Source organism: Drosophila erecta, unplaced genomic scaffold, assembly GCF_003286155.1.
Source record: "Drosophila erecta strain 14021-0224.00,06,07 unplaced genomic scaffold, DereRS2 tig00000021-arrow-pilon, whole genome shotgun sequence".
Lineage (NCBI taxonomy): Eukaryota > Metazoa > Arthropoda > Insecta > Diptera > Drosophilidae > Drosophila > Drosophila erecta.
In genome coordinates this window covers 5902656-5929889 of record NW_020825198.1, presented here as the reverse complement: position 1 = coordinate 5929889, position 27234 = coordinate 5902656, and the positions used below count along the sequence as shown (strand labels likewise).

Sequence of the window (27234 nt, the reverse complement as noted above, 5' to 3'; positions counted from 1 at the left end):
ACATGACAATATGACACAACAAGTACACACATATAGAAAGCATTAACGTAAAAACCAAAGATTGTAAACGTAATTCCAGTCGTGGATGATAAACTTATAAAGTTGAAGTTGAACGAATTAATTAGAATCGATAAACACATTTGGCAAGGCAACTTTTCAGACTGCACAACAAAAAACCAAAGAAAATTGTAGGCATTTAATACTCTTCAACTGCAGTACTCGGTTGTAAATTTGAAAAAAGGTGTTTTGGCACATTGCGATTAAAAGAAAGAAAAAAACATAAGCAAGTTGTAAAATTACACACGAAAATTCTTCTAAAACAGCACAATTTATGTACATTGAAAATAGTTCGTGGAATCTATGAAAAACTTCAAATACATGACTTGACATATGATAAAACCAAGTAAAGATCTATCTTTTTTTTGGAGATAACAGTAAGTCGCATTTATTTACACTTGACAGTTGAGTAAAACCGGTGTTTCTGGGCGGGAGTATGGGAATATATATACTCGTCTCGTACGTATGCGGATATACATATAATATAGATTCACACCAAAAGGAAAGCCTTCGTATATGTAGCTATGCATCCCTCACATCATTCTTGCAATTGTTGCATTTAAAGCATTTTCATAAAGATATACATTACAGATAGAAAGTTTCGGAACTAAGATCTATACAATGATTGTGTTTCACTTACAAATAACTTACGGCTAAATAGGTTACACTATATCTTAGTTGCCCTAGCGCAGATACAAAAAGCGATTCTAACATTTCGCATAGAGAACACTCTTGTACAAAAGAACCAAAGTCGTGAAACTCAACGAAATGGTTATAGAATTGAAGTAAGGAGTAGCAAAACAGATTTCAAAATATAGTTGAGGCCACAAACTGGAGGCTTATTAAGGATAAAGTTCAAGCCAAATACGTGAGACGATTCAGCTTTGATTGGTTTTTGATTGCTTTGTTGCTTATGGCAAATATCAGAACATGATGGGCTTGTCCTTGCACTGGTCTATTACGTATCCCGTAAAGCGCTTCAGAAACTTGGGATACTCGCGCTTGTACACGGCTCTCAGAGCACTCGCAGGCGCCCAGCCTCCAGGATTAACTGATAATAGAAACCCACGTAAATGAAATGTGATATTTTAATTTAAGATCGAGGGTACTCACCAACAGAGCAGTAGGTTATTTTGCAGGTTAGATCGTTGCGATTCAGGGGCTGGCCCTTCACGTAACCCTCGGGCAGATGGGTTTGGCAGGCCAGGATTACGGTCAGGAAGATTCGTACGCACTTTCCATTCTTTGACTCCTGCTTAGCGTACTCCGTCGAGTTGTTGCACACCACCCACATGTCCCGGGCGCCCGGCTCCAGATTGTCTGTGATCTTGCGCATGTGCGACCAAAATTGCGCGTCCCGCTGACTCGCCGGCCATATCCGCTTATGGGTTTGCAGGAAAAGCAGGGTGTCCGCCGAGATCTTTTCCAGGATTGTGCAGTCCTCCAAAGTAGCTAAAGAGTACAACATTTGAATAAAAAGTTAGATAAGCTTTAACAGATAAGCGCACATATCTTTAGTTATGATATTAAAAGCGAAACGCTGCATTAAGCCTTGCAGTGTTTCATTTTAGCGTGCTTTAAGCTAAAAGAAATAAAAGTGAAACCCAGTTTAATGCAATTACTTACTCTCCCAGTCATTTCGGAACTCGGGCATGAAGAAGTAATGGCACATTTCCCTCGCCGTCACGCCCTGCACCGTGTGATAGGCCTTCAGGGGATCCATGACCAGCCCGTTGACCTCCTCCTCGCGTTTGTACATTTTGATCTCCCCCTCGTCGGCAAAGATTTGCCAGCCATTGCCGTCCTGGCCAACGCCCTCGCGTGCGTAGTGCAGTTGCTCCTTGCACACGCGATCGATCTGCGGGATAAATCCAATTAATGGCTGGTTGTTAGGGGGCCAGATTGGCAATTTCCGGTCTTACCTCCGGCCACAGGGCATGGCTGGTGGCCTCCGCACCCGTGCCGAACTCCTCGCGCGCCTCCTCGCCTTCGGCCACCGCCTCGTGTGGAACGTTAACCAGTGTCTGGGAGATCTGGGATTGCAGCTTCAGCTTAAAGCGCAGCTGCATGTCCTCCTCGATTTTGTCCAGGCCCGTTTCGACCGCATCGAAGAACTCATCCTCGGGCAATGTGGAATGTGGACCCTCCTGCAAAATTGAAAGGGAAATGTCATATAATATACATCTCCATTAGCACCGAGCACGTTTCGTGCTTATTAACTAAGTGAAGTTTAGCCCAAAAGCATCTTCGAAGGTTCGGCCTAATTAATTTTAATGACGAAACCGCATTCAATCCAATTGGAAAGAAATGGAACGTGCTTTGTATAAATTAATCGCCGACACTTGTGCGGCCAAATGGCCCAAGAAAATCAAATTTATGCTGTTGTTTTTTCGCCCGTTCCATACCCTAACCAGTCGGCAGGCGGAGATTCTCGCAGTCGGCTGGCATGCGTAATTGGGCGAGCATAATGGACACAAAGGCGCATCATTGTGCCATGAATACGAAAGCAGAAGACCGCCAGACGGGGCTTGGTACTTGAATCCCATTAAAGCAGTGGCATCTCTTCGGGAAAACCACCAATAAGCTAGACGAAAATACTGCCAAAATTTAATAAAGCTTTTAAATGTATAGGTTTTATATTTTTGCATCACGGTTAACCATGTACAAACTTAGTAAACTTTGTTTTGAAGATTTTTTCGTTGAAATATTTATAATATTACTCTTAAAAGGTTGACTACGGTTGATAAAAAAGATTGAACACGAAAGTATTCCTTAAGGTACATATGTATCTGTATGTATATTTTGTGCTAGCCAGTGTTCACTGTACACATTCTGACGTCTGCTACTGGCGCGTGTATCCCCAGAACGGCAAACGGCGCAAAATAAATGCCTCGAATGGAATTTGTGCGGAATTGAATTAATATTTATTAATTAAAGTAGACATGTGCGCAGCCAAAAGCGGTGAAATAAATACACCCAGCGGCGTGAAGTCGAGTGCATCATCATCTTGGCCAAGTGGCACTCGCAAGTGGCCAGCGATGAAGTCATGGGCTATATGTGTACTTATTCCTGTGGCGTCGCTGTGTCTTCTCTTACCAGGCTCCTCCACAAAATGTTGCAGTTGAACCCAAGAAAAGCAAGAGGTTTTCGGGCAGCAAAAATAAAGCTCCTTTTCAACAGGAAAAAATCAGGAATCCGACCGCAAGAGAGCCAAAGAGAGCGAAAGGTTTGCGTGGCAGGCAAAAGCAGGAGAAGCGAGCGAACTTGTGTCCTGGCGAATCCTTCCGTCGAGCACAAGGACCCAAAACAAACTGTTGCTGATGACTCAAACGCACTGGCAACTTGGCCAGGATGAGAGGAGCAGAGAGATGGCCAGAAAGAGAGCAGGAGAAAGCGGGTAGCTAAGAGTGAAAAGCGAAAAGCCCGCAGAGCTAAAAGCTCAAATGAAAAGGATTTCTTGCATTTAAATAATAAATCAATGCGTGGGGTTGTTTGGCCACCGCACTTCAAAAGTTACAAACATTCAACAGGGAGTGGGTTGCTCAGAAATGAGGCCAATTTTGTTTGAAAAACCACTATCAACATTTTATCATACTTATTTTAGGCAACATTACCCACACTAACAGAAAAAAACATAATTTTATTATAGCAATGCTTGCGAACTAAAGCTTTTATCAAAACCCTTTACTTTTTAAGTTCCTTGAATATCATAATATTGAAATATGGAACATTCCACATTCAGTTTATCAAATTAAGAATTTTAAATAGAATTGTTAATCATAAACACATAAAAAAAATAATTCTAAATTTTTAATTGATTAATTATGTTATCAAAATTTAATTTGCAAAATATTTGTTGTATCTTTTTTACAATTACACGTTTATTGCTTATGGCAGTGATAGTGCACCTTTAAATATTTCCATACAAAAACAAAAAATATTCCTCCAGTCCTTTATATAAATTATTTATAATTTTTATTTAGTGTACCTTTATTTTTTTAACGTTGCCCTTCTGGAATCCGCCGGAGCGCCAAAGAAATCGCGCCGAGGGCATCACGTTGGCGTTGTTTATAATTTTATAAATTTGTATATTTGTACAGCGATGCGTGCAGCGATTTTATATTTTTGCAACATGAACTAGCATTTGCTACAATTGTGTACACTTGTATATTTATTATAGCTCTTTCAATGCAATGCAAGAAATTTCACAATCTGCACACTCAATTAAATGCCACTACAAATATAGTACGAAAAAGAAACAGTCAGTTTCGTTTTGAATTGTTTGCCTGGCAAATTTGTTTATGATTGCTACGTGTTGGCCACTCGATCGCTAACCGCCGACTGACCAGCCTAGCTCACAAGCCATAAACGTGACAGCTGTAAGCCAGGCTTAAAGCAAGAGCTCAAAAATTAAGGTGGACATTGAATGCTCTAAGCGTGAATGTAGGCGAAATACAAACAAATAACGCTAGTCGCCCTTGACGTTTACTAAATTATACTACGTCTGATAAATTGTTACAGTAAACTAGAAATTTTATAACAAGATTTTACATGAAGTTCAGTAGGGATGTAAAAGTAAGTATACCCCTTGTACAAAGTGCTCTCTAGCCAACTGCTGGATCGTTTTTCAACCTCAATGTCTGCAATATTGGCTCGAGGTAGATCTTCATCTACGTCCAACTGTCAATCCGGACTAAAGAAACCGTCTAGACGCCCAGTTTTTCAGCTTGAGTAGTCGCCAAGTAAGTGAGCCACAAAGAACAACCAAGTTGAGCACTTATAATTCGTAGGAAAGCTGTTTTTTATAAAGCTATTGTGGACATATGCCATTAAAATGAAATGGTATGGATCAACAAATGTAAGCGGAAAAAACGATATTGCATGACCTAATTCCAGATAAAAACGAACACAGGATTTTCGTGTCAGCCGAAAGTTGGAACCAAATACTGGCATTCCATAATCCAATTGAAAACGCTTGAATAATAGTCCAGCGTGTTCTACTTTCCTTGCATATGATGAAATCTCTGACACAACGTCGAACTAGGCGGTTTATTTTAAGACGCCGACAAATCACACGCAAATCGTTTATACGAATTTCGCGCCACTCGTTCGGTGATTGTTTGCTTTTTCAGTGGGAACGTGTTTGGCCCCGATTCGGGCAGTCATGACCGTGAATGCGATTACGCTTTCGCTCTTACGCGCTGTAAACTTGGACTCACCTCGAAATCTGGGCCAGGATACGATAAGCGCTTCATTTTCTCGACTTCGTCCTTGAGCTTTCTGCAAAATATGAACCAAGGGAATTCTTTTTAGTATTAAAATATTTTAAATGAATAAACTTGGTAAGGGAATGTATACATTAAATGTAAATATATTATGAACCATTTTTTTAATAAATTGGACCATGGAATAGTATCCACCCTTTGGAGAAACGTATGAGAATTTGGAAAACATAGGACCTTGGCTTTTAAGCAAACACGAAAAATTCAATTTAAATTGCTTCTTCTTCTATGAATATATTTCGACTAGGTCAACCTACTTGCTTTGGTCCTCTGAACGTCGGCGCTTATCTATTTCACGCTCCAGTTTCCGTTTCCATGACTCATCGCTCTCGGCAATGATTTCTAGGCAATGCTGCAGGGTGGTGAGCACGCCGGACGTTGTGGCCCGAAACGTGATGGATTCCCCCTGAGAAAATCGAGTGTTGTACCTAGTATACTTTGCATATATGGCCCCATAAGTGCACTACTTTACCTTGAAATCGATGGACTTCAGACCGTCGCCCAGGTCCAGTGGCTGGGCATTATTTTTGTTCACCTCCGAGCAGGCGTCGAAGTATCGCTGCAGAGTCTCGATCTGTCCAAATAGTATGTCCTTAAAGGTCTCCAGCTCCCCGAATTTTTCGCGCAGGTTGCGCTGCGTCTTATTCAGGCTTCCGCCGCTGGTCAGCGAGATGGTGTTCGATTGCAGGCTCATGGTGCTACCATGGCGACGCAAGGAAGTGGTGTCCGTGCTGCCGGAGTCCGCTTTATACAGCTGCAGCACATCCACCCAGTGCATGCGGTCCTCGCTGGTCTCCGCCCGTAGGCACCAGTTATTTAGGTTGTTCACCACAACATCGAAGCGCAGCTCGTCGGACTCATGGGCCTGCAAATGAAAATTAATGAACTTAAGAAAAGGTACAAAATAGGTGCAGGTAAACTTAAATCAAAGCACCTGTATATCGTACTTATATTTGATGCTACATTAATTGCTATTTTAATGGAAATTGCTATGAAAGCAGTTATTAAAACGAAATACAATAAGTTCGACGAAAAAAACCTAATTACCTTTGAATGGATGATTATAGTAGAACGCAAATCAGTAGTAAACATGAAATCAAAGAGGAAAACACCCTAATACAAGATTGTTTGCAAATGAAAATTACAGTAGAACCTCACTAAGTCAAAACACTAATGCCCAATAAATCACTTGCCAATAAATTAGTTTTGAGTAATTTAAACTACTTTAACTGAACAGTATTCCAATGAAGGCTATATTCTTGATCGATTAAGTCTGTGATGGTTGTTTTTTTTTCTTTTAGGAAATTTCTTAAAAACCAAATAAGGCTTCAATATCTTTGAATAAGATCAGTGTTCGCAAAGTCAAAGCCAATTGGTGGAAGGGCCGCTTCTAGTGAGTCAGCATTGTGTATATGCTTTTGGCAGCTCCTACAGTATAAATAGATAAGTACACACTCATGGCGAAACACCCTCCTAGAACAACACGCCCTCCTGTCAACAGAAGACCTTCTAGCGCCCAGGCCTAAGGGGCACCCCACTTACATTGATGACTTCAATTTGGTCTATTTTGGTCGCCCAGCGCGTTAATTGATTGCGCTGCATTGATTGCGTCGCTCGGAATTGGAATGCGAATGGGTGTATTGGCTTGGGAATGGAAACGGAGACCTCAGGTCGTGGTCATCGTTAGTTAATGTGTCGGAAACACATGCGCACACACTCACGCCCATTACTTTTTTATTAGTCCAATAGAAAGCACTTGGTGGAGGAGCTCCCAGCTCCGCCCTCTCTTCTCGGCCGTCCTACCTTAATGGTGGCCTTGGTCAGGCTGATGGCTCCGCGGCACCCGAAATCCGATTCCGATTCGGACTTATAGTAGGAGAGGGTACCATCCTTCAGGACTATGTAACGCGGCTGCCATCCATAGATGTAGTTCGTCCATTTGCTGAGATAGCCCCTCAGTTCGATACTGTTGTCCAGATACTCCTCCTCTTCGGAGGCATCGCTCTGGGACTGGGATCCGGCCGCCGCCTCATTGCTAGATGGCGGCGATGCCGACTCCCCAGCGTTTGTGTCCATCTTCTGCCAGCTCCGGAGTTCAACTGCCAAGTTATCTGTACAATGGAACGGTGTCGGGGTATCTTAATCAGCAGGTTGCCGCAGAAGATTAAAAATATATTGCGCCACGTCCGCGCAATGTAAACAACTACAATGCCGGCTGGCAATTCGTTGATGGCTCCAATCGTGATAATCCAATTCAATCAGCTAGCACATCGCCTGACTCAGAGCACCGCCTTTTCCCGGTTCCGGAGCGGCAGCTGTCCCCCACCCGGGAGCACTCACCTTTCGCTTATTGATTGCCTCGACGATCCGCAAACATCTGTGCAACACGTAATGCGCTGGTTTGTTTGTGCGAGGCTTTGTAAGTAAACGGAAAAGAACTCACGACGCTGCTGTTTTTTTCGTTGCAAAACCAAAACAAAGCTGTCTTAGAGATGGGCTGACGGCCGTCGATAGTTTCGATAAGTTGACGAGCTATCGATGTTGTACTTTCGATAGTTGGCGGAAGTGCCTTCTTGCGAACTTTCTTTTTCCTCTTTTAAATACACAAGGCTTGCATTTGAAACCTTCCCGTCAAACTTATTAGATAGTAACTTTACTATAAGGAAAGCTTTGGTCCAATAAACCGAATATGGAATACCATTTTTTATTTTCTTTATAAATTACATTCACTTCGAGTGTTTTGAATAGCTTCCATTGTAACCAAAATCTAAAATGTTTTCACTGGACAAAATATTAATTTCGTTTCAAACTTTATTATATTGTTAAATAAATTTGATTTTAAAGGAAGTCTTTAAAAATACAGACCTTTATAAGTAATGTATATTTCTTCACTTGCCTGTTTTTATTTGTAACTGCTGACAGTGCTGTGTAATGTAAGCAATTGTCGTTTATGGCGCAAGTTTAAATCTAAAAAAGCCATGTTGTATTCGCCATTATTGCCGTAATCTGGTAGATTAAAGAAAACAAGCTTTGAGCACCTTTTTAAGGGCAATTTATTCTCTATTCATTTGACACGATTTCATTTGTTGGTTGGAAGGGATTATGCCACAATTGCAATTATTTACAGACCACTAGCATGAATACAAATCTAAGCAATTAACAACGCCTAGGACTAACAATAAATACATTGCGTAAGTAAAATAAATAATTATAAATTAATAAGTACACGTTAATTACAAGCAAGTGACTTTGAGGACGCGCTCAATTCAATCGTAATCCTAAAATCTAGACGAGGTCAACAATGGGCGTTCGCATGGAGTTGGTAACTGTTCTACATATACACATTGTTTTCTTGATCTCGAGTGGTGGGCAGCTGTATCACCTGCTCCTCATGATATTCACCCACCGGTCTGTCTGTGGGTTTTGTCTTTTTCGTCTTGCTCGCAGGAGCTGGTTTGCTATATTTGCTGGACAAGGCCTTAAAAATACTTTTTGGGCAGTCCTTAAAGTAGGGAAAACATTCTCCTGGAGCCTGTTTACCCTCGCCCACCTCCTGGGCTTGCACATAGTCGGGTACGAGGTCGGAAAATGGGGATTTGGTTACCCTATAAGACAGATTTATATAATAAAGAATTTTTGTAATAGAAGGAAACTTCTCACGTTAAAAATAGCTTAGTCATTTCTCCAAAGACGCCAAACTTCTCCAAGCTTCGGGAGTGCATCTCGCAAATGGTTCTCAGCAAACAGGCCTTCCCATCCATGCCAAAGGTGGAAAGGAAGTCCTCCACAACGCCATAGAGCAGAACCCTCTCTCCACCATGGAAAATATGCTGCAGTCCGGCAGGCAGTTCTGGATACTTTGGACCCTCTTCGTGTACCTTAAAGGTATGATCCTCGTTCCTTCTGCTCCGCTGCTCGCTGAGGTCCCTCTTCCTGCGCTGTACATGCAGATACCTGGCCACATATTCACCAACCATGTGACCTGCCTCGTGACCAAAGGAACGAGCGAACAACGGCGGCAGATCCCCAAGAGGATTTTGGTTGTCTGTAAGGCCCAGTTTGTCGAAGTCAACTGCGGATTGAGACAACAAAAATCCAATTAAATTGATTAATCATTGGCTTTGAGAGCTGTCTACGCACTGGTGACGGGAAAACTGATGGTCAGGTTGGAAAAGAATCCCTCTGGCGGATGTCGAACCAGGGGCATCGCAATGGTTGGCACAAATGTCAGCGAAGTGCCCGGCGGCAAGGCCAATCTGCCATCATCCGTAATCCAGATAAGTCGCTTCTTGCGTATGTGCGGCGTATCCGGGGAATCGGCATCGTAATCCGGCCTGGCCACGGCCTCCGCATCCGCCAGCTGAGCTGCCATATCCAAATCCTGACTAGCATCCGCCTGTCGATTCAGTGCTAATGCATTTGGACACAAAATGACAAGCGGCAGAAGCAGTAGGAGGAGGAGATGATGGCGTCGCTTTAACACGTTCTCCATGGTCACGTTAAGTGATGAGTGCTGAGATGGTAATACAAAATTTTTATTGAAAAACTTGAGAAACAGCTATACAGACACAACTTATTACTTAAGGGGTTTCAGGGATAAGATCAGCAGAGCTCATACATAACATTTCAGTTCTTAAGATATTCTGGTGTTAAACAGCTTTTCCAAGCTCGTTGCTAAACTATCAATAAACTATCAAAATGCTGTCATAATAACGATTAGATGCTGATAATAGTGATTAGAGTGTAACAGACTGATTGATCATTATTATAATGGAGATTCTCGATTGCTTTATTTTCACTAGGAGTAAGTAAGCAATATGGGTAAGTTTCGAAACTAATTTGATTGCTCCTGCAGTTTCAAAAAACAAACAAAAGACTTAGGCAACAAACTCGACTAGACACGGACTTCCATTCCAATTTCGACTGCCTAGCAATTGAGTCGGCAAAAGACTGGCCTAATGGCCATCATTATACAACAGTTGTATAACAGCAATGGTGGCGCACATATGGCGCCTACTCACCTACTGGACGCTTACCCCATTCTGCATTCTTAACTAGATTTCCCCTCGAAACATCCCCCTCGATATTCATCTTTTTAACTGGTTTCTTTGCTTAGAGCTCATGTCGATTTTTTGGGAAAGCTTCTCCACACTTCTTAGCCTGCTTGGCATTGTTCCAGGTGCACTGACTCAAACCGTTAGCCTTGGCAGCTTGAGTTCCGATTACGACTTGCAGCTATAGCCGCACAAATCGACATCAATCGCCGGGGCAAGAAGAATTGGCAATAAGCGTGTGTATTCAGTGAAAGCATGTTAACAAATTGATTTATAAGTCTAAACGAAACCTGTTGACTTCAGAAGACGATTTCACCCCGAATAGAATCTAAATGGAGCAAGACGCACTTTTACCGCACCACCAATGATGCAACTAAGCGGAGAACTTGCCACAGCCGGTTCGGTTTGGTTCGCTTTGAGATGTCCATAGATAGATGGAGTGTTTGCTATCCGTTAGCGATCCGGGCGATCATTACAGCTCCAGCCAGATTCGCCAGCACTCTCCCAAAGGCTGCAATTTGATGGCCAACTGGGAGGTGCAGGTTCCAATAGCTATCTAGACCAAGGCATTCCAGCCTACTCCACACACTTCTTGAAACTCATGGACTTAATTTACCAAAAGGTTTGACAGAGTTTCTCCCAATTTGACAACGTTACAACTGTTATAAACAAGATATCAAGCAGGCCGGTGGGCGTTTCTAGTGGTGCAAGATCTTTGATACCTGTGAGGTGTTAGGGGAGATACAGGTACTTGTGACTAGAGCTGCAAGAAAACATAAGGAAAGGAATGAAATAAGATTTTTAATAGTCTAACCTATGCTACGTTTTCTTCACCTTTATTTCATTACCTAAGCCGTGTACTTACCACCTAAATCAATTTCTTTAATTTCTAAGAATGGTTCAAAGTCAGAAGTTGTGCCTAATGCCAATTTTCGAAGACCAAATGAGATTTTGGTTTCTAAAGTGCCAATTTTTTAAAATAAAAGTAATTACTATTCTTCTGAAGAATAGGTGACGTTTCCATAATTAACTTCTTTTTTAACAGTTTAGCTGCCGAATATTGTAAAGTACTTAGTCAATTAGTGTTCCCTTCAAGTAAATCAATTAGCGTAACGTTGGGCAGAGTTTCTCTGCAGTGACAGCGCTGCAAGGAAATTAGGCCTAAACAAACTCGGTTTCAAGTTGTCACTTGGGGCAGACAACCGAACAGCCAGTAGGCGTGGCCAGCGCTAAAGGCCGAAATGCAGATGAGATTAATAGCAGTAGAGTGATAGAAGTGAAATCGAAATGAGGTCACCATCTAGGCTGAACAGGGAGGAGGACGAGGCGGAGCAAGTGCCTCCGACTGGGTAAGTGCGTTGAGGAAGCGCCACAACTTGCCGGGCCACTATCCCCCCTCCACTACGCTCTAGTCCTGGACAAACCAATCCAATCCACAGCAGTTGACTGCGGCGCCTTGGCGGCGACTCTCGCTTATGGCCATGAATGGTGGCCAAACACATGTTGACCAGGGATCATTTGGATGTCCGGAGTCAGAAAACTGAGTCGAAGCTAAAATGCCTTTCAGCCGAATAAAAAAATTACTACTCGTGTCTGAATTTTTTTTAAATTTTAATGCTCATGTGAAATTACTGTTTGACAAAAAAAAGAAAAATAATGAATCTTTGCAAGCAATCGAACAAAAAGTAGTGTAATTGTAATTTAAGAAATCTTTAAAAACAGCTTTGCATATTCGTTATGTTTTATGGTGCTAGGCCTGGCATCGCGACCTACATTTATCATCAGTTTTTAAAAGAGTTCACTGGGAGCACCCAAAGTCTAGTGATGTAACCTATAATGTCAGTACATTAAAAGCTAAATATATATTTACAATTATTCAGCATTAGTTGTACAACTTTCGGTAGCCAGTTTTATGTGCCAGGGGAGTTACCCTTTGGTAAAAAACAGCCAGACACTAACAAACAACAAACACGCAACAAATGTCAGGTGGGAATGCGAGAGAAGTGATTTGAGACAGAAAATGGAGTCGAGAAGGAGACAGAGAAATAGAAAGAGACAGTGTCCGAGACAGTGAAAAGCCTCGGCAACTTATGGCGAATTAGTGCAGCTGAGCTTTAATTGGCGCCTGCTAAGTATGGACGTATCCATGTCCGTCTGCCAGAATTCGGAGAGTTTTGCTTTAACGGCGACATAAAGAAATGTACTTAATTTTTGCAGTGAAACCGAAAACTGGGTCAGCAGGTGAGCGCTGGCACTTCGGATCGAAAAATAATTTTGATTATTTCATACCCGATCGCCGTCAAATTGACAGTCGCCGAAAAGTTCGTTGCTTAAGTCTTCCGTTTTAACGGGCACGTTGCACCCGCACTGCGAGAAATGGTGCTGAATAATTAATCAGAAATGCGGCAAACAAAACAAAAACACTTATTGCGAAAGGCAATTTCGACAGAGGAAAGTGCAAGTGTCCACCGGATTTCGATTCAAATTGGATTTGAATGTGGATGTTCGTGCTCCGCATAAGTGAAGAAATCAATCAAAATAAGCGGGGGTAGAAAGTTGTCAAACGATAACGCCGGATGCATGGCAATTAGGTAATTGGGTTTTTGTTTTCCTTTTCTTATTTTTTCTTTTGTCACATTTCGCGGAAGGAGTCTGAAGCTTACATAATCTTTAGTTGCTGGGAAAAATCGACAAAACTGGTCAGGCTGCCCGTGTCCTAATTTCCGTTGGAAAATCCTCCTTCCTCTTTCCACAAAGTTCAATGGTAGAGATCAAGCGTAGGTTATTCTACTAGGCAACGGTCTCAGCACGTTTTTCACTTTTCAAACTGCGCTAGGCAATCCTTTTGGTCGAAGGAAAAGCGTCTCCTAAAGCCTCACTGGATTTTACGTTTGGATTTTATTTTGGTTTTTGATTATTTTTTCGCGACACGATCCGACAACCGCGCGCGCAAACGTTTGAAATTCAACTAAAGCGGCCAGCGGTCGAGGCGAGCGATAAAAAGCAACGACGAACGGGCCAAACTACAATGCAAAAGTGAGGCCGAGAATTCCGAGGCTTTTCAGTCGGAATCCAGGGGGAAGTAGTCGGGCAGAAGCTACCCGCCAGCCAAAATGGCAAACCAGTCAGCCAGGCCAGCAAAAAATTCGTTTGATCTGGTCTTCGTGTTTCTGACGAGCTCTGTGTGAAGTTGCCAATTCGCTGTTTGATTTCCTTTTGCCTGCGGCGAAGATCTCAACCTGCGGGGGAGTGGAACGTTTTGCTGAGGAGATGGGAGCAAGTCTAGCCGCGATCATTTTCCAGCATTCCTCTGACTCATTGCCATCGTAAGGGCTTTCCTGGCCCGAAACTAGGTTGCGGTTGCAGCTTCAGGGTGCAGTCAATTAATTTCTCTTCAAAGTGTAACCAGAAAAAGTCGGGACGATGCATAAGTACACCACAATATTGACTTTAAAATGTATGCAGAAATATTATAACTTTTTTATGTAGAAATTTATGTAAGTGTAAACATTATAAGTATAAATTTACCTAAATCCCATTTTGATGTCTTTGTTTTTTTTTTCAAATGTAAAGATTAAACAAAAAGAAAAACATACATGTTAAAATGCTAGTTTCGGAGAATACGTATTATTATTCAGTTTAACAAACCCTCTCCATGTTTTCCGACACTTAGAGTACAGTAAAACCATTAGAAATGCGACTGATGATAGTCAGAGCTAAAGACCCTGTTTTTTGCGTTTGTGGACGATGTTCATCTGCATCGGGCTAATCGTGGGACAAGTTCTTTGGAAGACTTGGCCCCCAGATCGGCAATTAAACTTTCCACGCGAAATTGATGCGACAGTGCGTGTGCGCATGCGCAACTGGCATGCGGTTTCCAATTCGTTTGGCAATCGAAGCAGTTGGTCAGCTTATTTGCATTCGGTGAGATACATAGAACATGTTTCCCGGCCGCTTCCGCTGCGGTTTGAAAGTGAGTCTCGTTTCGCTGCCTAGAGATAGAAGTTGACATGTGGGTCAAGGTCTGCATTTTGTACAGATTTCCATGGGGAAATCCGAGGAATTTCTTCGAAACACATCGTAAATAATTACAAGCCCATAAAGCCAGCTCTTTAGCGTCAAATGGCGCCATCATCAAAGTACGTGGTGAAAATTTATTGGAGTCCCATGCGTTATCAGAAAGCCTGCACTACGTGATCGCCGCTTTAATCGGGGCAAGTACCTCGATTCACATGGATTTGCACGCAAGAGGGCTTTCCATTTGTGAGTCAATTAAATAAATTGTCAACATATTAAGTGCTTTATTGCATAATGATAAAATCAGCCCAATAGATTTCCATTTCTAAGCCATCAGTGAGAGTTGGCAAACACGATTCGGAAAATCGTGTAAATTCGTTTTGACCACATTTGAAAAGAGAAAATCCAATATAATAAAATAAAAATGCTTTTTACACTCCTTGGCTAATATTAGATTATAAATAAAAAACTTAACTTTTATTACAATAAAAGTAAGAACGAAAATAAATATTACTTGAACAAAGTACAATTTAGCTCTCCTAATGTAGTGTAATTAATTTACAAAGTAATAAATATTACTATTTAAAAAAAGTAAATGACATTTGATTTATATTTTAATTGGTGATGAAAAAACCTAACGGTCGATATCACATGTAAAATTAAATATCGATCAATGAGTTTTGTAAAATATATAACAAATTATATAGATAAACCATAATAGAAACTATAATTAGTACAATACATATTAAAACTAGAATCCGTAAGTATAACCATTTGACCTCCATATCGATAAGTCAACTATCGATTGACATCAGCTGATATTGCGTATCAATAAAATTAGTTTTGCTTCACTTTGTTGTCATTGGAAAAGCAGGGCGCAGGCAAAAGAGACCAGTTAACGGACAGGAACGGCGGCCAAAGATGACCGCCCGCAATCCACAGACGTTGATGGCACTGCCAAACGAGGAGCACTTCGACTTCCTGTTCAAGATCGTCCTCATTGGTGACTGCGGGACGGGGAAGACCTGCATAGTGGACAGGTTTAAAACAGGGAACTACATAGAGCGACATGGGAACACCATCGGAGTAGACTTTTCGATGAAGACCATCGCCGTGGAGGGCAAGCAAATCAAGGTGCATAATGGATTACCCCAAATCCCAATACCAATATGACTCATATCCTGCCCTGCTTTTTCAGCTACAAATCTGGGACACTGCTGGTCAGGAGAGGTTTCGCACTATTACGCAAAGCTATTATCGCTCGGCCAACGGGGTCTTAATTGGTGAGTCCAATATCGGGATCTTTTGTTTCTGGTCGAAGGCATACGCCCATCTATTTGTCATGCCAAATAAGTACTACTGATAACCACATAACGCTTTAAAGTGATTGCCTGGCACTGATTTTAATAGCGTAGCTCCTTATCAGTGGGATGTTTGTTTACCTTGCTTGAATACCATGTGTTTCCCCTGACAGTTTACGATATCACCAAGCGGTCTTCCTTTTCCAACCTGCAAAAATGGATCGAAGAGGTGCGCAGGTACACCGCTTCCAATGTTTTGATAATCCTGGTAGGCAACAAGTGCGATTTGGAGGAGCAGCGCGAGGTGGACTTCGAAGAGGCGCGTCAGATGTGTCAATATATACCTGAGATCCTGTTCGTGATGGAGACCTCCGCTAAGGAGAACATGAACGTAGAGGACGCCTTCCGCTGCCTGGCCAACGAACTTAAAGTGGGTGTCCAGCTCTTAATGGTACCTAAACTAATAATGTTTCCATATTACAGCGCCAACACGATGCTAATAATGTGGAGGAGGTGCCAGAAAACACTATCACCTTGGGTCAGGGAAAGCCTTTAAAGAGTTGCAGCAGTTCCTGCAATCTCACCTAGACCACTCACTGCTCTTTATTTTGCTTTTACTTTTGTGATCAAATTGTTCTTGTGGCTATATTTTAGTATGCTAATGTTTTAACCTAATCCTAGACACTAACTTTTACACAACCATGTATTTATTTTAGACGATAGAGTACAAACAATCTCACACATCAGCGAATCGAGCCAACAATGTCAATTACAAGGCAATGCTCAGAGAGGCAAATACGTCCACTTCTCTATTTGTAATTTGTATTCAATTTGATACGCGACAGTGTCGAAATAAACTCGTTTATTTTGTAATTTTATTGGAAGTATCGTAGTTAATTGGCTTAGCTCCTAGACATTATCCATATACACGTAGATTTAAATCATCAAGGGACTCCTGTTCGGACGTATTTTACACTTAATAAAAATTGGCTTGGCAACAACTTTTCAAACAATTTGGAAACGCTTAAAAATTGTTCATATCAAAATTGGTTTACTTTCTCTAGACAGCTAGTCGTTAATGATTAATTAGCTAGTACGTAGCATGTGTGGCGGGTCATTTGTTCTTGATGCGCTGCACGATCCACTCTAATCCTTGATAGAGTCCTTCGCCGGTAAGCGCACAGCAGGCCTGAATGTGCCATTGGTGCTTCTTGATGGAGGTGAGGTCCAGTTGTCTTGAGATTTCCGCCGCCGACATGGAGCCCTTGAGGTCCTGTTTATTGGCATAGACCAGCAAACTCGCCTTGCTCAGATCCTCATGCTGCAGCATCCTGTAGAGCTCTTCCCGCGTAACAGCTAACCGTTCCCGGTCCGTGGAGTCGATGACCATGATCACCAGCTCTGTGTTCGTATAGTAGGTGCTCCAAGCCGCGCGGAGGCTCTGCTGACCACCAAGATCCCAGACAAGAAAGTGTATATTCCGCCAGACGACCTCCTCCACATTGGAACCGATCGTGGGACTTGTGTGGACCACTTCGTTCATAAGGAATTGGTACAGGATGGTCGTTTTGCCCGCGTTGTCCAAGCCCACCATGACCAGCTTGTGCTCCTCGTTGCCAAACATCCGCCAAAGCCGCGATAATAACAGTCCCATATTTTAACCTTATATTTAGCTATTTATGTATGTATGTATTCAATTGTTGATTATGCTACTGCAGCTGCTTTTGTTGTTTCCACCGATTAGAGATTTGATTTCGAACGATGACGGCGATTGCCTCACACACAGGTTATCGGCTGGCCTGCGTGTGTATGCGTGGTCTGTCCGTGTGTGTGTGTGTGTGGGTGTAAGGGAACGCTGGGCTTAGTTGTTGTTTCTCCAAAGGCGAAGGCCGTACGGTAAATTATTCACTGATTTAACTATTCAGCTATTCACTCCACACTCTCACACCCTAATTACTGTTGCTGTTTTTGCCAAATATGATTTTTTTTGGGGATTGGTGAGCAATTTCCTGATAGTTTTCCTTCGGGAGGTTTCCTTTTTTCGTCAAAACGTCAAAAGCGACTTCGTTTAAGCGTCGCAGTGGGTTTATAGCAGCCGTTGTTGTTAATTTAATTAACACAGTTTTAATTAAGAAAGTAAACAGCAGAAGTCATTAATTAATATCACTTTGAATCGATAGTGCTGCTATCGATAACTGTGGGCAGTGTGGGGCAGAATGTAAAGCTTAGAGACCGTATACCATTTAGTGCTCAACAACGTTCTGTAACAACGATGTAAAAATCTTAACAAGGTACCAACGAAAATAAATTCATTCTTTATCCTTAAACTACTTATATTATTTAATGTATTCACCTTACACATTTGTAATTTAGAAATGTAATTTTCTTATTTAGTTACTATATATAAACTTATCATATTAACAACACAACCCACGTTACAGTGTGACCATTCTCTCCGCAATCATCTGTTTATATCGGTTGTTGTTGGGTTGTTTTTGCCATCTAATTGGCTTCCCACCGGTTGCAATGAAAATATATTTCCTGCTGCTCTTGGCTCTCCCTATCGCCCAGTTGGACGCCTCAAAGTCCGGCACATCCGACCAAGCGACCATTGTCGAGTGCCCCGGACGCAGTGTGCCCCAGATCCGGTCGGAAGCATCAGAGTCCGAGATCTCGCTGCTTTTTTACTACGTGTCCTGGGCCAGCGAAGCACGTCAGGCACGACTGGTCTACAATGGAATGGCCCACTACTACCAGGAGTACGCCTTCTTCGGAGCCATCGATTGCTGGCACTTACAGTGCAATTGCAGTCGTACTTTAATGCCGGCATCCGGAGTCGCCGGCGCAGGCGGTTATCCTGACAAATGGCCGACACTGGTCGTGCGTTACGGCCAGAAGCAGTTGCTGCAGTACCAGGGTTCGTGGAGCTTTGAGGAGCTCGCCCGGTTCATGAATAACCTGCTTCAGCCACTGGACCGGGCACACAGTAGTCAGAATCTTGCCGCCATTCGAAAGCACTCGGATGCCGTGGTTCTGGGACTGCTCGACTCGCCGGACGACAAGGCCTACAAGCTATACTTGGCAGCCAGTCTGCGCTGGCTGGAACTGGATCCCGAGAGGAATATCCGCTTCACCGTGAACTTTGGCAACAGTGCCAGGAAGATGTGGAAGTCTTTAGACGCCAAGCTGCCCCAGTTTGTAGTTATCGACAGCCGAAATGGAGTTCATACGTTTAATGGTACTTCCGGAGTCTGGAAGTCCATGGACATTTTGCGCTGGGTACGGAGCACCCTCAAAAATATGTCGCTGTTTTCCAATGGCTATGGCAATCCTATGACCATTGCCATGAAGGCGCGACATGTTCCCGTGCTAGCTATGGGAGTTCGAATGAACCAATATCACCATGCAAGTGTCATGGGTGAGGAGTTGGCTAACGCTCAAAAAAAGCAGTCGGAGGGATGCGAGAATTACTGGAAAAAGATGGAGGAGCAATCTGAAGGCTCCCCCTCCCTAATGCAAGTTCCCAAGGAGCTGTTTCGGGATTGTGAACAAACCCGGAGTTGTTATCCTGCCTGGAGTAAAAACAAGGCCGTACTGAAGAATTATTATCGGATTAACAAGTATCTTAACCACCTATGGAGGCAGTACTCACACCATAATCATCCAAGTTATCGAAACGTCCCCCACTTGCTGCGGCTGCACTCCAGAAACCTTTGCCTGGCACACTCACAGCATGGAACGCCGGCCATAAAAATTGGCATTGCCAAGATGGTAACCAAATATGGCCAGCTCATTTGGCAGCATTCTACTGAGCACGCAGCACACAATCGTTCGCTGGGCGTGGTGATCTTCGATTCTGTGAAATATAGAGACTATTTACATCAGCTTGGCATTCAACAGCAGCATCAGCAAGTGCAGGCTTTCATCTTGGATGCGGCAGAAGAGTCGCTGTATGTTATGCCACAACAACACACATTCTCCTACGTAGCTCTCAAGGATTTTATACGGCAGTTTTACGCCAGAACTTTGCCAAGGACTCACAAGAATGGTCCTGCCATGATGGATTCTGGGTTCAGTAAAAAATACAACAGGCAAATGCTGTTGCAGGCGCTTCAGCGACCAAATGCCACCAATGTGGTATTTATACACCGTCCTGACTGCGCTCTGTCCGCCGTTCTATCCCAAGCATTTCTGCAGGTTTCGGCGCTACTGAGCAGCCCCGAGGTGCACTTCATACGCTTCGATAGCCAGGCGAATGACTTGCCCTGGGAGCTGGCCATGCCAATCACGCCCTCTCTAATTGTCTTCCCCCAGGTAAAGACCGCGGAATCCGTGGTGTTCCCGACCGATGTGCGGATTGATGTGCAAAGCGTTTTTGCCTTCGTGATCGCCCAATTGGAGCCGGAGCAGCAGGTGCGTTCGGTCCTGACCAGCTGCAGGCGGCGGATGCGAAACGTTAGGAGCTGTCTTGACTTTGCCCGCAACCTGGTACTGCAGCACGTTAGCCAATACCTCAAATTCTGGGAGATCTATGAACGTGAGCGGGACGCCATTCTTTCCCACCTAAAGGAGTTCAACAACCTCCACATGTCCATCGAAAGTAGCATTCGATTATAGCGAAATCCCTCTAAAAAATATAACTTTAGTTAGTAGTTACCGTTGATAATTCCAGGATAGGCAGCTGCCCACCTGCTCTCCTTTAGCACGTAAGTCTAAAGTTGTCTCTTCATAAGGTATTTAACAATCATAGTTGTATAAAGTTACATATAAAAAAGATAAATCAATTTTAAGCTTTATTATTTTTTTAAACAAAGCTTAGGCACAATCTAGTTAACATTTATCCCTTACAAGTTCTGTTATGCAGCAAGATATTTGCTTATTCAACATCGGATATAAACAATTATATCTGCTGTGCCCTTGGAAATAAACAACATTTGTGCAAGTACGAATTTTTTCTAATAAGCAAATGGAAAGAAGAACAGTTCGGCCAAATGATTATAGGTTCCATATGACTGAGCAAGGCGAAGTTTTTGTAGCAGAGTCTCTGCGCCTGTTAGACATTTTTTGATTTCCTTTTGATTCATACGTTGGAGAACATTGTGATCCTTTGCCAAAAAGAACTCCAGCCTCCGAGTTCTTAGATGATCCACCAAATGACTCCACATCTCAACTAAAAGGGTGCCCAAGTCCCTTTCCCAGTCAGCACTTTTGATTCGATTAAGCAAGACAGCTTTCAACATGTAGCTGGACAAGTGAGGCAACTTCGAGGCGTGGGCGTCCCGCAATCCTTTCATTAGCCGAAGGACGTTCTTCAAATTATTCGTGTCCTTCATAATTTCGCGCTCCCAATGTGGAGCACAAACCATGAATGTGCATTTCGGCTTCGTCTTCTTTTGCGGAATGGCGAACCAAGCCCATTTTTCGCGAGTCTCAGCAGGAACCGGGCAAAAAGCAAACGGCCATTGGCTTCCAGAGAATTCGAATGCCGGTACTAAATCAAAAGATATCGAGCGACTACCAGAGATGGCCAAAATGGTGTGGGCACAACCATACCCCTCAAGAGTGTAGCTCAATTTGTAGACTCGTCCCCTGGTAGTGGCAAATGTCTTATACGAATCGAATACCTTGCGGAACGCTAGGCGTAGCCAATGCTGAAGATGAGTACGATTGATGAGTTGGGGACTGATTACGTGGAAATTACCCTTTAAACGGACAAACCCTTCGCCGATCGGTTCCGGTTGGATATCATACGGGAATTTTAGTTTCATGTGCAGGTCAAATTCATCGGGCACGTTTAGCTTGACGCAATCCAAGTAACTTCCTGAAAAAAAAGTGCTTACATTTATTTGTATGTAGTACATACATATGTACAAAGATAATGATGCATTTAGCAAAGCACAAGATTTCTTGCAAAAATTATCTGACTCATAAAACTCGAGCAGTAGTTATCAATCAATATGTACTTAGTAATTGTATAACTTTCGGATGTATCGACTTAAATTTTTATTACTTCTTGGAAGTAAAGTAGCCGATTTTAAGATAATATTGAATCGACTAGATTAGACTGAGATAATCGAATATACAAATATATATACATATACGTATACAACATATTAAAATTATATAACATATAATATTTAAAATTAAATATTTTAAAATTAAAAATTTAATTAAATTAAACTTACCGCCTAGACTGAGTCCGTCGAATACCTGGCGAAAGGTATCGTCGACCCTTTTAAGTTCGTCAACAACGTAGTTTTGTATTTCCTCCGAATCCTTTGTATATGCTGCCCTTTCATTATCAGGAATTAACAGTTTTTCAAGAATTTGTTGAAAATGCTTAGCGGAACTCATTTTTTCGCGGAATCCAAATTTGAACTTACAAAAAGAAGCTTTTGAAAACGAATGGCTGCTCTTTTCGGGTTTCCGCTTTTATTGTCTAGCCTCATTTGTTGTACAGCACTGCTTCTTCGCTCTGAGGTATGGTGAAAACGCAATTTCACCATCTGCCCCGACTACCAATACTACAGTGATGTCCGTGTGTGTGTGTGTGTGGGTGTAAGGGAACGCTGGGCTTAGTTGTTGTTTCTCCAAAGGCGAAGGCCGTACGGTAAATTATTCACTGATTTAACTATTCAGCTATTCACTCCACACTCTCACACCCTAATTACTGTTGCTGTTTTTGCCAAATATGATTTTTTTTGGGGATTGGTGAGCAATTTCCTGATAGTTTTCCTTCGGGAGGTTTCCTTTTTTCGTCAAAACGTCAAAAGCGACTTCGTTTAAGCGTCGCAGTGGGTTTATAGCAGCCGTTGTTGTTAATTTAATTAACACAGTTTTAATTAAGAAAGTAAACAGCAGAAGTCATTAATTAATATCACTTTGAATCGATAGTGCTGCTATCGATAACTGTGGGCAGTGTGGGGCAGAATGTAAAGCTTAGAGACCGTATACCATTTAGTGCTCAACAACGTTCTGTAACAACGATGTAAAAATCTTAACAAGGTACCAACGAAAATAAATTCATTCTTTATCCTTAAACTACTTATATTATTTAATGTATTCACCTTACACATTTGTAATTTAGAAATGTAATTTTCTTATTTAGTTACTATATATAAACTTATCATATTAACAACACAACCCACGTTACAGTGTGACCATTCTCTCCGCAATCATCTGTTTATATCGGTTGTTGTTGGGTTGTTTTTGCCATCTAATTGGCTTCCCACCGGTTGCAATGAAAATATATTTCCTGCTGCTCTTGGCTCTCCCTATCGCCCAGTTGGACGCCTCAAAGTCCGGCACATCCGACCAAGCGACCATTGTCGAGTGCCCCGGACGCAGTGTGCCCCAGATCCGGTCGGAAGCATCAGAGTCCGAGATCTCGCTGCTTTTTTACTACGTGTCCTGGGCCAGCGAAGCACGTCAGGCACGACTGGTCTACAATGGAATGGCCCACTACTACCAGGAGTACGCCTTCTTCGGAGCCATCGATTGCTGGCACTTACAGTGCAATTGCAGTCGTACTTTAATGCCGGCATCCGGAGTCGCCGGCGCAGGCGGTTATCCTGACAAATGGCCGACACTGGTCGTGCGTTACGGCCAGAAGCAGTTGCTGCAGTACCAGGGTTCGTGGAGCTTTGAGGAGCTCGCCCGGTTCATGAATAACCTGCTTCAGCCACTGGACCGGGCACACAGTAGTCAGAATCTTGCCGCCATTCGAAAGCACTCGGATGCCGTGGTTCTGGGACTGCTCGACTCGCCGGACGACAAGGCCTACAAGCTATACTTGGCAGCCAGTCTGCGCTGGCTGGAACTGGATCCCGAGAGGAATATCCGCTTCACCGTGAACTTTGGCAACAGTGCCAGGAAGATGTGGAAGTCTTTAGACGCCAAGCTGCCCCAGTTTGTAGTTATCGACAGCCGAAATGGAGTTCATACGTTTAATGGTACTTCCGGAGTCTGGAAGTCCATGGACATTTTGCGCTGGGTACGGAGCACCCTCAAAAATATGTCGCTGTTTTCCAATGGCTATGGCAATCCTATGACCATTGCCATGAAGGCGCGACATGTTCCCGTGCTAGCTATGGGAGTTCGAATGAACCAATATCACCATGCAAGTGTCATGGGTGAGGAGTTGGCTAACGCTCAAAAAAAGCAGTCGGAGGGATGCGAGAATTACTGGAAAAAGATGGAGGAGCAATCTGAAGGCTCCCCCTCCCTAATGCAAGTTCCCAAGGAGCTGTTTCGGGATTGTGAACAAACCCGGAGTTGTTATCCTGCCTGGAGTAAAAACAAGGCCGTACTGAAGAATTATTATCGGATTAACAAGTATCTTAACCACCTATGGAGGCAGTACTCACACCATAATCATCCAAGTTATCGAAACGTCCCCCACTTGCTGCGGCTGCACTCCAGAAACCTTTGCCTGGCACACTCACAGCATGGAACGCCGGCCATAAAAATTGGCATTGCCAAGATGGTAACCAAATATGGCCAGCTCATTTGGCAGCATTCTACTGAGCACGCAGCACACAATCGTTCGCTGGGCGTGGTGATCTTCGATTCTGTGAAATATAGAGACTATTTACATCAGCTTGGCATTCAACAGCAGCATCAGCAAGTGCAGGCTTTCATCTTGGATGCGGCAGAAGAGTCGCTGTATGTTATGCCACAACAACACACATTCTCCTACGTAGCTCTCAAGGATTTTATACGGCAGTTTTACGCCAGAACTTTGCCAAGGACTCACAAGAATGGTCCTGCCATGATGGATTCTGGGTTCAGTAAAAAATACAACAGGCAAATGCTGTTGCAGGCGCTTCAGCGACCAAATGCCACCAATGTGGTATTTATACACCGTCCTGACTGCGCTCTGTCCGCCGTTCTATCCCAAGCATTTCTGCAGGTTTCGGCGCTACTGAGCAGCCCCGAGGTGCACTTCATACGCTTCGATAGCCAGGCGAATGACTTGCCCTGGGAGCTGGCCATGCCAATCACGCCCTCTCTAATTGTCTTCCCCCAGGTAAAGACCGCGGAATCCGTGGTGTTCCCGACCGATGTGCGGATTGATGTGCAAAGCGTTTTTGCCTTCGTGATCGCCCAATTGGAGCCGGAGCAGCAGGTGCGTTCGGTCCTGACCAGCTGCAGGCGGCGGATGCGAAACGTTAGGAGCTGTCTTGACTTTGCCCGCAACCTGGTACTGCAGCACGTTAGCCAATACCTCAAATTCTGGGAGATCTATGAACGTGAGCGGGACGCCATTCTTTCCCACCTAAAGGAGTTCAACAACCTCCACATGTCCATCGAAAGTAGCATTCGATTATAGCGAAATCCCTCTAAAAAATATAACTTTAGTTAGTAGTTACCGTTGATAATTCCAGGATAGGCAGCTGCCCACCTGCTCTCCTTTAGCACGTAAGTCTAAAGTTGTCTCTTCATAAGGTATTTAACAATCATAGTTGTATAAAGTTACATATAAAAAAGATAAATCAATTTTAAGCTTTATTATTTTTTTAAACAAAGCTTAGGCACAATCTAGTTAACATTTATCCCTTACAAGTTCTGTTATGCAGCAAGATATTTGCTTATTCAACATCGGATATAAACAATTATATCTGCTGTGCCCTTGGAAATAAACAACATTTGTGCAAGTACGAATTTTTTCTAATAAGCAAATGGAAAGAAGAACAGTTCGGCCAAATGATTATAGGTTCCATATGACTGAGCAAGGCGAAGTTTTTGTAGCAGAGTCTCTGCGCCTATTAGACATTTTTTGATTTCCTTTTGATTCATACGTTGGAGAACATTGTGATCCTTTGCCAAAAAGAACTCCAGCCTCCGAGTTCTTAGATGATCCACCAAATGACTCCACATCTCAACTAAAAGGGTGCCCAAGTCCCTTTCCCAGTCAGCACTTTTGATTCGATTAAGCAAGACAGCTTTCAACATGTAGCTGGACAAGTGAGGCAACTTCGAGGCGTGGGCGTCCCGCAATCCTTTCATTAGCCGAAGGACGTTCTTCAAATTATTCGTGTCCTTCATAATTTCGCGCTCCCAATGTGGAGCACAAACCATGAATGTGCATTTCGACTTCTTCTTCTTTTGCGGAATGGCGAACCAAGCCCATTTTTCGCGAGTCTCAGCAGGAACCGGGCAAAAAGCAAACGGCCATTGGCTTCCAGAGAATTCGAATGCCGGTACTAAATCAAAAGATATCGAGCGACTACCAGAGGTGGCCAAAATGGTGTGGGCACAACCATACCCCTCAAGAGTGTAGCTCAATTTGTAGACTCGTCCCCTGGTAGTGGCAAATGTCTTATACGAATCGAATACCTTGCGGAACGCTAGGCGTAGCCAATGCTGAAGATGAGTACGATTGATGAGTTGGGGACTGAATACGTGGAAATTACCCTTTAAACGGACAAACCCTTCGCCGAACGGTTCCGGTTGGATATCATACGGGAATTTTAGTTTCATGTGCAGGTCAAATTCATCGGGCACGTTTAGCTTGACGCAATCCAAGTAACTTCCTGAAAAAAAAGTGCTTACATTTATTTGTATGTAGTACATACATATGTACAAAGATAATGATGCATTTAGCAAAGCACAAGATTTCTTGCAAAAATTATCTGACTCATAAAACTCGAGCAGTAGTTATCAATCAATATGTACTTAGTAATTGTATAACTTTCGGATGTATCGACTTAAATTTTTATTACTTCTTGGAAGTAAAGTAGCCGATTTTAAGATAATATTGAATCGACTAGATTAGACTGAGATAATCGAATATACAAATATATATACATATACGTATACAACATATTAAAATTATATAACATATAATATTTAAAATTAAATATTTTAAAATTAAAAATTTAATTAAATTAAACTTACCGCCTAGACTGAGTCCGTCGAATACCTGGCGAAAGGTATCGTCGACCCTTTTAAGTTCGTCAACAACGTAGTTTTGTATTTCCTCCGAATCCTTTGTATATGCTGCCCTTTCATTATCAGGAATTAACAGTTTTTCAAGAATTTGTTGAAAATGCTTAGCGGAACTCATTTTTTCGCGGAATCCAAATTTGAACTTACAAAAAGAAGCTTTTGAAAACGAATGGCTGCTCTTTTCGGGTTTCCGCTTTTATTGTCTAGCCTCATTTGTTGTACAGCACTGCTTCTTCGCTCTGAGGTATGGTGAAAACGCAATTTCACCATCTGCCCCGACTACCAATACTACAGTGATGTCCGTGTGTGTGTGTGTGTGGGTGTAAGGGAACGCTGGGCTTAGTTGTTGTTTCTCCAAAGGCGAAGGCCGTACGGTAAATTATTCACTGATTTAACTATTCAGCTATTCACTCCACACTCTCACACCCTAATTACTGTTGCTGTTTTTGCCAAATATGATTTTTTTTGGGGATTGGTGAGCAATTTCCTGATAGTTTTCCTTCGGGAGGTTTCCTTTTTTCGTCAAAACGTCAAAAGCGACTTCGTTTAAGCGTCGCAGTGGGTTTATAGCAG

General features: G+C 42.8%; 8 protein-coding genes across 10 annotated transcripts; 3 read left to right on the top strand and 5 right to left on the bottom strand.

The window, feature by feature from the left end:
* Window positions 1–417: 417 nt before the first annotated feature.
* LOC6545803 (collagen type IV alpha-3-binding protein) lies at window positions 418–7835 on the bottom strand. Of its 3 annotated transcripts, XM_001971651.3 has the most exons (9): window positions 7680–7835; window positions 7143–7450; window positions 5812–6204; window positions 5597–5745; window positions 5277–5337; window positions 1980–2204; window positions 1684–1915; window positions 1171–1509; window positions 418–1108 (listed from the first exon to the last, which is right to left on the bottom strand). In XM_001971651.3, the coding sequence occupies exons 2-9, from the start codon at window positions 7413–7415 to the stop codon at window positions 981–983; spliced, it is 1800 nt and encodes a 599-aa protein (XP_001971687.1). In that variant the 5' UTR covers window positions 7416–7450; window positions 7680–7835; the 3' UTR covers window positions 418–980. The 3 variants fall into 3 exon arrangements, with proteins under 3 accessions (XP_001971687.1, XP_026832446.1, XP_015013783.1); XM_026976645.1 differs by lacking the exon at window positions 7680–7835 and having other exon boundaries at window positions 7143–7578; XM_015158297.2 differs by lacking the exons at window positions 5277–5337; window positions 5597–5745; window positions 5812–6204; window positions 7143–7450; window positions 7680–7835 and adding an exon at window positions 4046–4404.
* A 514-nt stretch (window positions 7836–8349) lies between these two features.
* LOC6545802 lies at window positions 8350–13418 on the bottom strand. Its single transcript, XM_015158296.2, has 4 exons — window positions 13057–13418; window positions 9480–9852; window positions 9000–9411; window positions 8350–8944 (listed from the first exon to the last, which is right to left on the bottom strand). Exons 2-4 carry the CDS (start codon window positions 9829–9831, stop codon window positions 8671–8673), a joined length of 1038 nt encoding a protein of 345 aa, XP_015013782.1. The 5' UTR covers window positions 9832–9852; window positions 13057–13418; the 3' UTR covers window positions 8350–8670.
* Window positions 13419–15190: 1772 nt separating this feature from the next.
* Window positions 15191–16585, top strand: LOC6545801 (ras-related protein Rab-43). Its single transcript, XM_001971649.3, has 4 exons — window positions 15191–15544; window positions 15609–15693; window positions 15885–16141; window positions 16195–16585. The coding sequence occupies exons 1-4, from the start codon at window positions 15332–15334 to the stop codon at window positions 16297–16299; spliced, it is 660 nt and encodes a 219-aa protein (XP_001971685.1). The 5' UTR covers window positions 15191–15331; the 3' UTR covers window positions 16300–16585.
* On the bottom strand, window positions 16569–17906 carry LOC6544778 (ADP-ribosylation factor-like protein 5A). Its single transcript, XM_001971648.3, has one exon. The coding sequence runs from the start codon at window positions 17363–17365 to the stop codon at window positions 16826–16828; it is 540 nt and encodes a 179-aa protein (XP_001971684.1). The 5' UTR covers window positions 17366–17906; the 3' UTR covers window positions 16569–16825.
* Window positions 17907–17919: 13 nt separating this feature from the next.
* Window positions 17920–20495, top strand: LOC113563875. Its single transcript, XM_026976533.1, has 2 exons — window positions 17920–18002; window positions 18153–20495. The coding sequence occupies exon 2, from the start codon at window positions 18238–18240 to the stop codon at window positions 20326–20328; it is 2091 nt and encodes a 696-aa protein (XP_026832334.1). The 5' UTR covers window positions 17920–18002; window positions 18153–18237; the 3' UTR covers window positions 20329–20495.
* LOC6544776 lies at window positions 20492–22222 on the bottom strand. Its single transcript, XM_001971646.3, has 2 exons — window positions 21897–22222; window positions 20492–21532 (listed from the first exon to the last, which is right to left on the bottom strand). Exons 1-2 carry the CDS (start codon window positions 22063–22065, stop codon window positions 20667–20669), a joined length of 1035 nt encoding a protein of 344 aa, XP_001971682.2. The 5' UTR covers window positions 22066–22222; the 3' UTR covers window positions 20492–20666.
* A 411-nt stretch (window positions 22223–22633) lies between these two features.
* LOC6544777 lies at window positions 22634–25209 on the top strand. Its single transcript, XM_001971647.3, has 2 exons — window positions 22634–22716; window positions 22867–25209. The coding sequence occupies exon 2, from the start codon at window positions 22952–22954 to the stop codon at window positions 25040–25042; it is 2091 nt and encodes a 696-aa protein (XP_001971683.1). The 5' UTR covers window positions 22634–22716; window positions 22867–22951; the 3' UTR covers window positions 25043–25209.
* LOC113563876 lies at window positions 25206–26936 on the bottom strand. The gene is made up of 2 exons (XM_026976534.1): window positions 26611–26936; window positions 25206–26246 (listed from the first exon to the last, which is right to left on the bottom strand). Exons 1-2 carry the CDS (start codon window positions 26777–26779, stop codon window positions 25381–25383), a joined length of 1035 nt encoding a protein of 344 aa, XP_026832335.1. The 5' UTR covers window positions 26780–26936; the 3' UTR covers window positions 25206–25380.
* Between the last annotated feature and the right edge of the window lie 298 nt (window positions 26937–27234).

Bases quoted from the DNA above. Each gene is read 5' to 3' on its own strand.
- LOC6545803 (XM_001971651.3), bottom strand. From the start codon at position 7,415: ATGGACACAAACGCTGGGGAGTCGGCATCGCCGCCATCTAGCAATGAG. The intron at 5,338-5,596 runs GTAGGTTGACCT...CATATTTTGCAG, and splicing joins CGTTCAGAGGACCAAAGCAA to AAAGCTCAAGGACGAAGTCG. The intron at 1,916-1,979 runs GTAAGACCGGAA...TTTATCCCGCAG, and splicing joins GCCATGCCCTGTGGCCGGAG to ATCGATCGCGTGTGCAAGGA.
- LOC6545802 (XM_015158296.2), bottom strand. From the start codon at position 9,831: ATGGAGAACGTGTTAAAGCGACGCCATCATCTCCTCCTCCTACTGCTT. The intron at 9,412-9,479 runs GTGCGTAGACAG...CTCAATCCGCAG, and splicing joins CATCAGTTTTCCCGTCACCA to TTGACTTCGACAAACTGGGC. The intron at 8,945-8,999 runs GTGAGAAGTTTC...TCTGTCTTATAG, and splicing joins ATGACTAAGCTATTTTTAAC to GGTAACCAAATCCCCATTTT.
- LOC6545801 (XM_001971649.3), top strand. From the start codon at position 15,332: ATGACCGCCCGCAATCCACAGACGTTGATGGCACTGCCAAACGAGGAG. The intron at 15,694-15,884 runs GTGAGTCCAATA...TTCCCCTGACAG, and splicing joins GGCCAACGGGGTCTTAATTG to TTTACGATATCACCAAGCGG. The intron at 16,142-16,194 runs GTGGGTGTCCAG...TCCATATTACAG, and splicing joins GCCTGGCCAACGAACTTAAA to CGCCAACACGATGCTAATAA.
- LOC6544778 (XM_001971648.3), bottom strand. From the start codon at position 17,365: ATGGGACTGTTATTATCGCGGCTTTGGCGGATGTTTGGCAACGAGGAG.
- LOC113563875 (XM_026976533.1), top strand. From the start codon at position 18,238: ATGAAAATATATTTCCTGCTGCTCTTGGCTCTCCCTATCGCCCAGTTG.
- LOC6544776 (XM_001971646.3), bottom strand. From the start codon at position 22,065: ATGAGTTCCGCTAAGCATTTTCAACAAATTCTTGAAAAACTGTTAATT. The intron at 21,533-21,896 runs GTAAGTTTAATT...CTTTTTTTTCAG, and splicing joins CGACGGACTCAGTCTAGGCG to GAAGTTACTTGGATTGCGTC.
- LOC6544777 (XM_001971647.3), top strand. From the start codon at position 22,952: ATGAAAATATATTTCCTGCTGCTCTTGGCTCTCCCTATCGCCCAGTTG.
- LOC113563876 (XM_026976534.1), bottom strand. From the start codon at position 26,779: ATGAGTTCCGCTAAGCATTTTCAACAAATTCTTGAAAAACTGTTAATT. The intron at 26,247-26,610 runs GTAAGTTTAATT...CTTTTTTTTCAG, and splicing joins CGACGGACTCAGTCTAGGCG to GAAGTTACTTGGATTGCGTC.